At 57.4% G+C, this 11,755-nt stretch overlaps 1 protein-coding gene across 2 annotated transcripts; it reads right to left on the bottom strand.

Moving 5' to 3' along the window:
* Positions 1–894: 894 nt before the first annotated feature.
* Positions 895–10,610, bottom strand: Tmem114 (transmembrane protein 114). Of its 2 annotated transcripts, XM_048332934.1 has the most exons (4): positions 10,409–10,610; positions 10,069–10,152; positions 2,455–2,592; positions 895–1,127 (listed from the first exon to the last, which is right to left on the bottom strand). In XM_048332934.1, the coding sequence occupies exons 1-4, from the start codon at positions 10,608–10,610 to the stop codon at positions 895–897; spliced, it is 657 nt and encodes a 218-aa protein (XP_048188891.1). The 2 variants fall into 2 exon arrangements, with proteins under 2 accessions (XP_048188891.1, XP_048188892.1); XM_048332935.1 differs by lacking the exon at positions 2,455–2,592.
* Positions 10,611–11,755: the final 1,145 nt, after the last annotated feature.

The following is an 11,755-nucleotide window of genomic DNA, read 5'->3' as shown; positions in this document are numbered from 1 at the left end:
TGACAGCCCAGAGCCTGGGCACTAGATGGGCAGCCGGCGGCTGTCCATCACACCCTAAACATGGCTCCTCCCGCCTCTTCATGGGGGCATCCCGGGGGCCTGGAGTGAGCCAGGGGCCCAGCCCGCCCCTCCCCTGACTTCCCACCCCCCCGACGGCCTGGGGGGTCCAGGACCTGGGCAGCCTCTGAGCAGCTCCCTGGAGGGGGGACCGCTGCCCATGAGGGAAGCCAGGCCCCCAGTGCTGTGGCCCCTGAACCCCACACCCAACCTCTCTGAGCCTCAGCAAGACAAAGCGAGAGGAGACACTGAGTCCAGAGGCTGCGACCTTCCAGACACGTGACTGATCCGGGGTTGTTGCTATTTATTTCCGGTGTGATTAGGTTGTTGTTATTTATATCCAGTGTTGTGAGCAGCTCCCCAATCCCTTGGTCTCTTCTGACACACACAGGCGCACAGAAGCGCACACACGGGCACACACGCATGCACACACATGGATGGGTGGTTGGATGGATGCATGTTTGCACACACGCACGGGCACACACACGCACACACGGATGAGTGGATGGATGCACATTTGCACACATGCACGGGCACATGCATGCAGACACATGGATAGGTGGATGGATGGATGGATGATGTACGTTTGCACACACACGGGCACACACATAAACATACCTGGATGGGTGGATGGATGCGTGTTTGCACACACACACGAGCACAAAGCACACTGGGCACGCTGGACATCAGGAAGCCAGCCCCGCTGGCCCCCGCTCTGTCCGCAGCTCCCCCAGCCTCTGGCCTCCTCCCACCGTGGCCCCCCACGCCCCTAGGCCAGGCCCCCATCCCGAGGGTGGCTTCCATCCCCATCCCTGTCCCTGTCCCCGTCCCTGGGGCTCAGACAGGCTGGTCCTGCCCTGGCCGCAGGCCGAGCACGCGCGCCGCCGCCAGGAAGGCCGCCCCGGTGAGCAGCTCGAAGCCGAAACTGACCCATCCCAGGGCCAGCGACCAGCCGAAGCGGATGTCCACGCGGTCCAGCAGCGCCTGCTCCTCCAGGAGGCACAGCGCCGCCCGGAAGGCGGCCGCAGAGTAGGCAATGTACACACTCATCCCGGCCAGAGTCACCAGCGCTGCGGGGAAGGGGACCCCAGTGAGCCAGGCAATGGTGCTGGCCTCTGGTTAGACACTAGGAGGGACTGGCCCCGGAGCCCCCAAGGCAGACCCCAGCACTGACTAGAACAGGGCTGTGTGGCCTCTGACCTCCGGGCCCCACTGGCCCAGAGAGAGGCCCTCCTGGCCTCTCACTGTACAATGTGGCTTAACCATCTAGAAAGTTCTGCCTGGCTGGGCTGATGGAGAGGATTCACTATTGAGTGGATGCCCATGGCCGGGGCTGGAGCTCAGCACCTGGAGCCACCGCAAGCTCTGATGTAGAATAAAATATGAGGTCCTTTCATATCCCACTCCCCCCAGGGTTCCTTGGGGAAGGGGCATTTGTGTGTGTGTGTGTGTGTGTGTGTGTGTGTGTGTGTGTGTGTGTGTGTGTGTGTGTTGGTTGTGGGGCAGAACTCAGGCCCTGGGCGCTGTCCTTGAGCTCTCCTGCTCAGGGCTGGTGCTCTACCACTTGAGCCACGGCTCTGCTTCTGGCTTTTCAGTGGTTCGTGGAGATAAGAGTCTCATGGACTTTCCTGCCCTGGCTGGCTTTGAACCGTGAACCTCAGATCTCAGTCTCCTGGTTCAGCTGGGATGACAGGCCTGAGCCTCAGGCCCCTGGCCCAGTGCATGTTTTGAATGAGGATATCTTTCCAGCCCACAGGAGGGAGCACAGGGGTTTTGCAAGCAGCCAACCAGGGCCGAAACAAATCCAACTGGCCCAGCCAGTGTCTGCCCCGCCTGCTGCCCAGGCAAGTGTGTGGTGGTGGTGTGTATGTTTTGTGGTTGGGTGGTTGGTTGGAGGTGGGGTCTTGCCATGTGACCCCATCCGCCTCCAACCCGAGCTCCCCCTGCCTCCGCCTCCTGCGTGCTGGGATCACAGGCCTGCACCACCACCTGGCTGAATTGTGGGTCCTTTGACCATGGCACCCAACCAGTAATGAACTCCAGCCACTAAGTACCTGCTGCCTCCTCTGTAGCTGCAAGCTGGGCTGGTTTAGACTCTGGGTCTCAGCGAGATGGGGGAAGGGTCTGTCTGTCTGTCTGTCTGTCTGTGCCCGGTCTTTCCTGTTTCCTGGGTGCTCATCAGAATGGCCAACAGGCAAGGAGAGATACAGGCGCCTGCACCATGTGAAACAGCTTCATCCACCAAGCCCAGACCAGCCCCACCCAAAGACCCTGTGCCTTTTCCAGATCATATCACAGATGGAGAAACTGAGTCCCGGGGTGAGCGGGGAGGTTTCATGGACAGCAACCCCTCCCCCCTCTTGGTGTGGATGCGTGGGCCCAGGAGGGCGGACATACCTCCAAAGAGGAAGAGAGTCCCGGAGAGCAGCAGGAGGAGGTAGGCCCGGAGCAGGAAGCTCAGGAAACCCGTCATCCCACCAAAAACCATCAGGATCAGGCTGAGCGGCAGCAGGATGACGAAGGTCCCATGCATAGCTGGGGGGGAGGGGGAGCGGGTACGAAGAGATGGGCATCAGCTGTGGGATTACTAACATCCAACATGCAATCAACAAGCACACCACAGAGCACAGGAGGGGCTGTGCTTTGATTACTTTTGTGATCATTGCAAGTAGCAGTGATAAGCCAGGGGCCAGGGGCTCACACCTGTCATCCTAGCTACTCCAGAGGCTGAGATCTGAGGATGGAAGTTCAAAGCCAGCCTGGGTAGGAAAGTCCATGAGACTCTTATCCCCAGTAAACCACCAAAAAGCCACAAGTGGTGCTGTGGCTCAAAGCGGTAGAGCACCAGCCTTGAGCTAAAGAACTCAGGGACAGCACCCAGGCCCTGAGTTCAAGTCCCACGACTGACAAAAAAAACAAATATGGAAACCTGATCTGGCAATGGTGTTTAGAGGGGGGCCTTGGGGGGTGACTGGCATTAGATGAGGTCATAGAGTAGAGCCCCACAAAAGAATCCAGATGGATCTATTAGAAGAGAGAAAGTTGCACGTGCGTGTGTGCCTGAAATCCTGGCTGCATGGGAGGCTGAGGTGGGAGGAGGGAGGGCCAAGGTTGGCCCAGACAAAATTACCAGAGTCTATCTGATAAATAACCTAGATGCAAAAGGGCTGGAGTGCACTTCTAGGAAAGCTCCTGCCTGGGAAACAGAAGCTCCCGAGTTCAAAGTGAAAAAGAGGAGGAGGGAGGTGAAAAGAAGAGGAGGGAGAGGAAGATGAAAAAAAGAGGAGGAGGAAGAAGAAGATAAAGAGGAGGGAAAGAGAATGGGAAGGAGGAGGAGGAAGAGGAAAAAGAGGAGGAGGAGGAGGAGAGGAGGAGGAGGAGGAGAGGAGGAGGAGGAGGAGAGGAGGAGGAGGAGGAGGAGGAGGAGAGAGGAGGAGGAGGAGAGGAGAGGAGGAGGAGAGGAGGAGGAGGAGAGAGAAGAAGAGGAGGAGAAGGAGAGGAGGAGGAAGAGGGAGAAGAAGAGGAGGAGAGGAGGAGGAGGAGGAGAGGAGGAGGAGGAGGAGAGGAGGAGGAGGAGGACGAGGAGGACGAGAGGAGGAGGAGGAGGAGGAGGACGAGGACGAGAGGAGGAGGAGGCCGAGAGGAGGAGGAGGAGGAGAGAGGGAGGAGGAGAGAGAAGAGGAGAGACGAAGTGGAGGAGGAGGAGGAGGAGCTATAGACACACACCCACATTCAGGCCCCAGATCTCTGCCCACAGTTAGCCATCACCAGCCGCCTGCCCTTCACTTCAGCTCTCCAGGCCTCCAACATGAACCTCTTGCCATTGAAACTCACACAGCACTGTGGCACCGTGTCAATGGAAACAGGAATATATATATATCAGTAATTAAAATGCTGAAGGTGAGACTTCCATTATGAACACATGGCTTTGTCTTCAGCCCCCAAGGTAACCCCTCCCAGCCTTGGCAAATCAAGGAGGGGGATCTCCACCTCCTCCCAGGGCTGGCAGAGCATGAAACATGGTGCCAGGTACGGCCTGCCTGCCCGCCCGTCCCCCAGCTCCTTTCTTTCTTCCTAAGGAGGTGCCTAGGATGGGGCAAAGCCAAGGGGCTTAGCACCCCCCTCCCGCCTGCCCTCAGCCCCCCCTCCACCACCACCCCAGGCTGTGGCCAAGAGATGAAATCGTTTCTCATGTAGAAATTAATGAGATTTCCTGGAGGCGGCTCGGCCCTGGAGACCCCAAGTGCCGCAAGCCTGTGTGGTACATGTTCAATTAAATGTCTGGGTGAGAACAGCCTCCCCACAGGAGAGTTGTAAAGCCTCCTGCCGAAATCTGGCTTCACTGTGTGTGTGTGCATGCACACACGTGCATGTGTGTGCATGCACCTTATTCTTTGCCATTCCGTTTTCTTTTTCAGGACTGCGGCCTGGGAGCATGAATAGCGATTCTGGCTTTGATTCTACTTGGCAATGCACCCTTGTCCTGCCAGGCCTGTCTCAAGCCACGCCCCCCCATGTGCATGGAGAGGAGGCGCCCTCTGAGGGTGAGGATGTGATAATACATGTGGGAGAGGGTGACTGTTGTGGGGAGTTGGGGGAGGGGGGCTCTGGGGTGGGAAGAGCACTTCAATCTGAGTCTCCAGCTGGGATATTCCATTGCTGTGTGGTCTGGACAAACCACCGAAGCACTCTGAGCCTCAGCAAGCAGCTTCCCAAGGAGAACTGACCGCCCAGTGCCCAGGACTTAATGAAGTCGGCCGGTGAGGGCTGCAGGTGGGACACGTGCCCAGCAGGTGCCAGGCTCTGCGTTCCCACTCCAAAAACACCGAAAGTAATATTCAGCAGAGCGGTGACCCCCACATTCATGACAAGCACGGTGCTGGGACAGAATGAATGCATGACACAGAGCTATGCCTGTGTGTGTGGAGAGAACATGCCATAGCTTACCGATCCAAACCACAACCCTTCAGAGAGTCAACCACCCATAGGTATCAAGTTGTCTCCCTGGGCCAGATCAACAGGTGCCAGGACCGCTCAGGACCAGCCTGGACACTGCTCACCCCATATATTCTTTTCTACAGACTATATAGTATTCCTTAAAATGGACACATATGTAGAAATGTCTCAGCATGTCTCCATCCAAAGCACTAGGGAGTTACCATGCTGTTCTGGTTTGTTTTGTGTTTTTACTGGGGCCTCGGGCTCCATGGCCTTCAGGCCTGGGGGAAAGGAGACACAGGGCAGAGGGACTTGGCAGAGAAAAACTGTAGCCAGGAAGCAGAGGGGGAGGGGAGGAGAGGGAAGGGGGAAGGAAGGCTCTGAGGATGAGACGGTCCTTCCAAAGGCCCCCAGCCAGGTTCCACCTCAACGTCCCATTGGCTGTGAACTCAGCAGTAGATTGATCCACCGATAATGCAATGGTCACCCTGACAGCCCTCAGCTGGGACCAAGCATTTAACACATAGGCCTTTGGGGAAATTAATATCCAAGCCATGAAGACCCACCAGTCCACACCGCCCGCCCTCCCTCCCTTCCTTGCCCCAGCTTCCCCTCCCTGCCCGCCCCACAGTTCTGCAGAAATCACACTGAGAATTGCCACCAGGCCCCTGGGCAGCCTCTTGATGCCTGGCCCAGCCCCTCCTCTGTGCCTGCCCCCCCACCCCACCCCCACCCCCACCCCCACCATCTCATCTCCTCTGTCAGTGTTCGTTCACCCAGCATCGTGGGAGGGCTGGTTTTAATTTTCCACACAGCTGCAGCAGCCCGGCCATCTAGAAAGATCGGAAACTCAGTCTTGTGGTTTTTTCCCCCCCACCTCATCTCCTATGGTGAAGACGGCTGGGCCATGCCACCAGCCCCAGCGCACGGGTCACCAGCGATTCTGGGCTCTCTAAGGGCATTGTGCCCTGCTTGGTGACTTCCCAGCCACCAAAAGTCATGCCAGTCCAGGAGACAACCCCCCCCATGCACGGTGGCGTCCACGGACACGAGGATGTTCCCCAGGAAACCTCCGTCCGTTCCCTGGCTAGCACTGGTGAGAATGGGGGTTCAGGTGGTGGTGAGCTCCATGTGTGGGTTCACCGTCAGGCTACAGCTGGCAGAGCACCAGAGGGGAGGGCTTGGTGACTGGTTTGCGGGGGAGCCCTTGGTCTGCTAGGGGGTCATGGCACACTATGGCAGGGTGCTGGGCAGGTTTGCTTGTTAGAGTCTTTTTGGAGGAAAAATAAACAACACCAACAACTGGGGCTGGGAACATGACTTAGTGGTAGAGAGCTTGCCTGGCATGCATGAAGCCCGGGGTTCGATTCCTCAGCACCACAAATACATTAAATGCCGAAAGTGGCGCTGGCTCAAGTAATAGAGGGCTAGTCCTGAGCAAAAAGAAGCTCAGGGACAGTGCTCAGGGCCCTGAACCTAAGCCCCAGGACTGGGGGGAAAAAAACCCTAACTCTCTACCCATAATCCCCTGCTCCTTCCAATAATCTAGAAGGTTGATGAACACTGCTGCATATGGCCTGCCTTCTCTCTGGATTCTGCAGCCAGAATGAAACGTCTTTACATAATAAAAGAGCGTGAACCAAATTCAACATTCGAGGGCACAGGGAGGGGGGAGGGGAAAGAGGAAGAAATTCTGGAGGAAAAAAATCTCTCTCTGAGGGTGATTTGCAATGAGCCCAAGATCCGAAGGGGCAGCTTGCCCTGTTTCTGGGATAATGTGCTGCTGATCACATCAGCTCCCACTCCGGCTATGTTAGGCTCATTAAAGCCACTCTCGCCTTTTGTCCCCAAAATAACCTGGGAAGGAGGGAGGCAGCTACCCCCCGTTCTGCCCACGAGGGAGACGAGGCTAAGAGAGGTGCAAGAAAATGTCCACCGCCAGGCAGCAAGCTGAGTGAGAGGCTCTGATCTACTCGCAAAGAACCAAAGGGTAGCAGGCACCGGTGGCTCACATCTGTCATCCTAGCTAATCAGGAGGCTGAGATCTACGGATTGAGGTTCAAAGCTAGCCGGGGCAGAAAAGTCCATGAGACTCTTATCTCCAATGAACCACTCAGAAAACCAGAAGTGGCACTGTGGCTCAACTGGTAGAGTGCTAGCTTTGAGCTGAAGAGCTCAGGGACAGTGCCCAGACCCAGAGTTCGAGCCCCATAACAAAAAAAAAAAAAAAAAAAAAAAAAAAGAACCAAAGTATGACTCCTCATAGACCAGGAGATGCATTAGCAAGTTTCAAAAGAAAGCCATGGGCTGGGAATGTGGCCTAGTGGTAAAGTGCTTGCCTAGCATGCATGAAGCCCTGGGTTTGATTCCCCAGCACCACAGAGCACCACACAGAAAAAGCCGGAAGTGGCACTGTGGCTCAAGTGGTAGAGTGCTAGCCTTGAGCAAAAAGAAGCCAGGGACAGTGCTCAGGCCCTGAGTTCAAGGCCAGCCTGGCCTACATCGACATCAACATGAGCCACATAGAAAGACCCTGTCTCAAACTATAAACACCAGCTCAATGCTGACTGTAGTCAGCCATCAGTTCTTCCATAAATGGGGGAAGATGGCTGAATGCCAGTTCAGGGGGTAGGGGGAGGTCATAGATGTGACTACAGCTACATGAGTTGGGGATGGGTAGTTCAAAGACGAGCCACCTGAGCACCAGCTATGAAGGTCAGTGTTCTTCCGCTGAGCTCCCTCATGGGCAGGTGCACCACGAGCTCTATTTCTCCAGCACGTTTTCATTGCATTTCGTGGAATCCTGACGGCATGGCTCTGACATCCCGCTCTGACCCGCATGGAAAAGGAAGCTCAGGGATGTTGAGGCGCAGAGTACCCCAGTCACAATCTGTGCATCCCCATGCACAAGGTCCAGTTACGATTCTAGGAATTTTGAGAGCTAGGTACCCTCAGGCTAGCAGCTTGACGTTGGCCACAGGAAAGTATTTATACCACAGAATTTGGTGATGTGGGCTGGGGATATGGCCTAGTGGCAAGAGTGCTTGCCTCATATACATGAGGCCCTGGGTTCGATTCCCCAGCACAACATATATGGAAAACAGCCAGAAGGGGCGCTGTGGCTCAGGTGGCAGAGTGCTAGCCTTGAGCAAAAAGAAGCCAGGGAGGGTGCTCAGGCCCTGAGTCCAAGGCCCAGGACTGGCCAAAAAAAAAAAAAGACTGCTTGCCTCGTATACATGAAGCCCTGGGTTCAATTCCCCAGTACCACATATACAGAAAATGGCTGGAAGTGGTGCTGTGGCAGAGCAAAAAGAAGCCAGGGACAGTGCTCAGGCCCTGAGTCCAAGGCCCAGGACTGGCAAAAAAGAAAATAATTTGGTGAATGTTCTGGGCACTGTCACACCCATCTGTAACCCCAGCTACTAGGGAGATAGAGGCAGGAAGATCACGAGTTCGAGGCCAACAGAGGCAAAGTTAAGGTGACCCTATCTCAAAGGTAAAATATAAATAAGAGGGCCAGGGTGTAACTCAAATGACAGAGCACTTGCCTAGCATAAGTGAGGCCTCTGGGTTCAACAAAAAGAGAAATTGGCAAGTCATGGCCTTCTTGGCTTTGTTTTGTTTTCATTTCCCCAGTTAGCTGCTACATATCTCCCAGCCTACTACTGGACTTTGAAGAAATGGTTCTCACTCATTCATTCCAGCATCCATCCATTCACCCATTCAAACCTGCCATGCAATACACGATCTTCGTGACATACACACCCTGCCTTCGCTGTCCTACTGGTTCCACAAACTTTGGTAACCTACAGTCTGCCTGGTTCTACAGCAAATAGTGAGCATTCCTCCAATGAACATGACCCCACCCTCAGGGGGAGGGAGTCAGACACCACAGAGACTATGCTAGGAGTAGCCACTACCCAAGTCCAGCCAGATCCTACAGCAGAGAGACTGGAGACAGAAGGGACAGCACCTGCAAAGTCCTGCAGCCGGGGGGTTAGGAAGCACAGCATGTTCCACGACTAGGCCCAAGGCCAGCATGGCTAGAAAGCAAAAGATACCAGTGGAAGAAGCAACATCACCTGGGCCACGCTAGGAAGCCAACCACCTAACAGCCCCATCTTCCAGCCGCCATAGGGCTGCCCACAAGACCCAGGGCCCTCAAATCTTGACTCTTGTCCAGCTTTGCTTCCATTGGGAAGATCACCCTAAAAACTCACCTAACAGCCTTGTAGGGGGGTGAAACTGAAGCTCAGAGGAGGCACAAGATGGAAGGCCTTGGGCTGGGAATGAAGGTGGCTTAGTGGTATGGGGCTTGCCAAGAAGCCCCTGTTCTGATTCCTCAGTACCACATACACAGAAAAAAAGCCTGAAGTAGTGCTGTGGATCAGGTGGTAGAGAGCTAACCTTGAGTAAAAAGAAGCTCAGGGACAGTGCTCAGAGCCTGAGTTTAAGCCCCAGGACTGGGGGGGGAGGGGGGGAATGGGAGGGATGGAAGGCCCTTACCTCCCTGTCTGCAGTCACCCTTGCCCCATGTGCTGGGGAACCCTCCACCCAGTTGCAGGCAGTGGCTGGTTCAGGATGGAGGAACCCATCTCCTCCTAGCAATGAACTTCCCTGCACACACTGGCAAAGGGAGACAGCAAAGCAAAGCTGACACCTAGGGTTTTCTGCCCGGGACCAAGGCTTTTCTCCCTCTCAACTCCTCAGCCAAGTTGAAGCAGTGCTTCGGATCCTCCTGCCTTCCCAGCAGCTGCCACTCTGCTCGCCAGCGGTTCATTTCTGCAACTGTTTTATTTCCTCACCACCACCGCTCCCCCTCCCCATCCCTGCCCCCAATTACTCTGTGATGCCTCCATCAGACAGCGTTGGTGGAATGAATTCTAAACCACACAGAACAGGCGCAGCGGGGCAGGCCTCCTCCTCCTCCTCCACGCCCCCTTTCTCCAGGCTTAGCCCCGCACCCCCTCGACCCCGGGGTCAGGGTCACACCAGCGCCCCTCTGCGTGGACCATAGGTCCGGACGAGGGGGGACGGGGTCCGCGCCCACCAGCGCCCCCCCCCCAGACTCACTGAGGAGCTGCCGGCTGGAGTCGCTGACCGTCAGGTTCCCTTGCCAGAAGGGGTTCATCAGCGGTGTGCACGACGGGCTCTGCGCTGGACAGGACGAGGAGTCAACGGGCCGCAAGCTCGGGGCCCCGCGGTAGCCCCGGATGCGCCCCCCACCCGAGAGCACGGGGAACGGCTGGGGGGAAAGTGGGGACCGGGCCCTTCCGGAGCGGCTCTCGCAGCCCCAGGCCCCCACCCCGCCCGCCGGCCCGCCCTGTGCACCCCTAGATGTTGCATCTGGGGCTCGGATGGGACACAAGCAACAGGTGCGCGGCTGCGGGCACCGCGCGGGGGTCCTCCTCACCCCGGCAGGTCCGCCAGAGGCCGGAGTGGGAGCTCAGGGGCTCCAGCCGGCCGCGGTCCTCGCTCCCCGCGCTGCTCCTCTCCAGCCGCTCCGTGTCGATGATGTACCAGAAGTCCGTGCCGATGGCGGTGGCCAGCAGCACGAAGCTGAGCGCCCCAGTCACCGCCGCCGCGCCCGCCAGCGCGCCCAGGTGTACCCGCATGGCTGCGCCCCGGACCCCGGCCGCCGCCGCCGCCGCCCGCAGCGCCCCGCTCCACCCCGGACGCCCGGCGCAATTCTGGAACCCTGGCCGGGCTCCGATCGCACGCCCTCGGGTGAGCCCCGGGACGCACGTGCTCCTCACCCCGACACCTGCGGATGCCGCCTCCACTTGCGGACCACCTGTGCCGGCCGCCAGCCGGAGCGCCCACCTCCAAGCCTGCTCCGATCCGGGGACCCGCCCACCGGGCATGGCCCCGCCCATCCGACCAGGGACCCGCCCACCAGAGTCCGTGGCGCCGCCCACCACAACCCATGGCTCCGCCCACCAGCCCCAGGGCCCCCCACTTGAGTGCTTGGCTCCGCCCACCAGAGTCATGTTCCTGCCCGTCCCCGCCCATGGCCCCGCCCATTCCGGGCCATCCACTCGCAGCCCCTCCCCCATCACAGCTCAGCCCCGCCCAGCCCCCACCCTCCCCTGCTCCCTGCAACCCGGCCAGCCCATCTCCACCCCTCACCCTCCCTCCCACCCCTCCGCTCCCTTGGGGCCAGCCCTGCACTTGCACCTCTGTACTCCTAGGGGTCTTTATTTATTCCACTGCCCTTCCACAGCGCTTGTCCACAGCCAGCCAGCTCCCAGCTCCGCAGCCTGGGCCAAGGCCTGGCGCAGCCCTCCCCACCCTCTGGGGGTGCCGCCCAATGGTGCCCCAGCCTTCACAGGCCGTCCTCCATGCTCCCTTTCCCAACAACACCCACACCTCCTTCCAAAACCCACCCGGGAGCGATTTTTCTGGGCTGGCTACAGAGGAAAACAGCAGATTTGATTCCACAAAAGTTCTTTAAAGCAATGGAGCAAGCCAGGTGCTGAGTCTCACCATCTTAGTTGATCATGTGAGCCATCTCCATCATCACCACCACTATAAACGTTATCACCATCATCACCATCACCATCAATTCACCACCACTTCTACCGTTAGACCACCATGACCACCACCAGCAGTATCATTACTCTCTCCTCACTATCATCACCAATACCCTCATCAATTCCACCATGTTCTTCACCAGCATAAAACCTTTTCTTCTTTCAAGAAACTCTCCTTCAGCCTTCTACAAGCAGGCCTGTCACCAGGGCCCATGGTAGGAACACGG

The sequence above is a fragment of the Perognathus longimembris genome, chromosome 23 (assembly GCF_023159225.1).
Source record: "Perognathus longimembris pacificus isolate PPM17 chromosome 23, ASM2315922v1, whole genome shotgun sequence".
In the NCBI taxonomy this organism is placed as follows: domain Eukaryota; kingdom Metazoa; phylum Chordata; class Mammalia; order Rodentia; family Heteromyidae; genus Perognathus; species Perognathus longimembris.
This window is presented reverse-complemented; position numbering and strand designations above follow the sequence as displayed.

Coding starts and splice junctions, on each gene's coding strand:
- Tmem114 (XM_048332934.1), bottom strand. CDS start 10,610: ATGCGGGTACACCTGGGCGCGCTGGCGGGCGCGGCGGCGGTGACTGGG. Junction 10,153..10,408: donor CCTCTGGCGGACCTGCCGGG/GTGAGGAGGACC, acceptor CGTCCTGTCCAG/CGCAGAGCCCGTCGTGCACA. Junction 1,128..2,454: donor GACTCTCTTCCTCTTTGGAG/GTATGTCCGCCC, acceptor CCTTCCCCGCAG/CGCTGGTGACTCTGGCCGGG.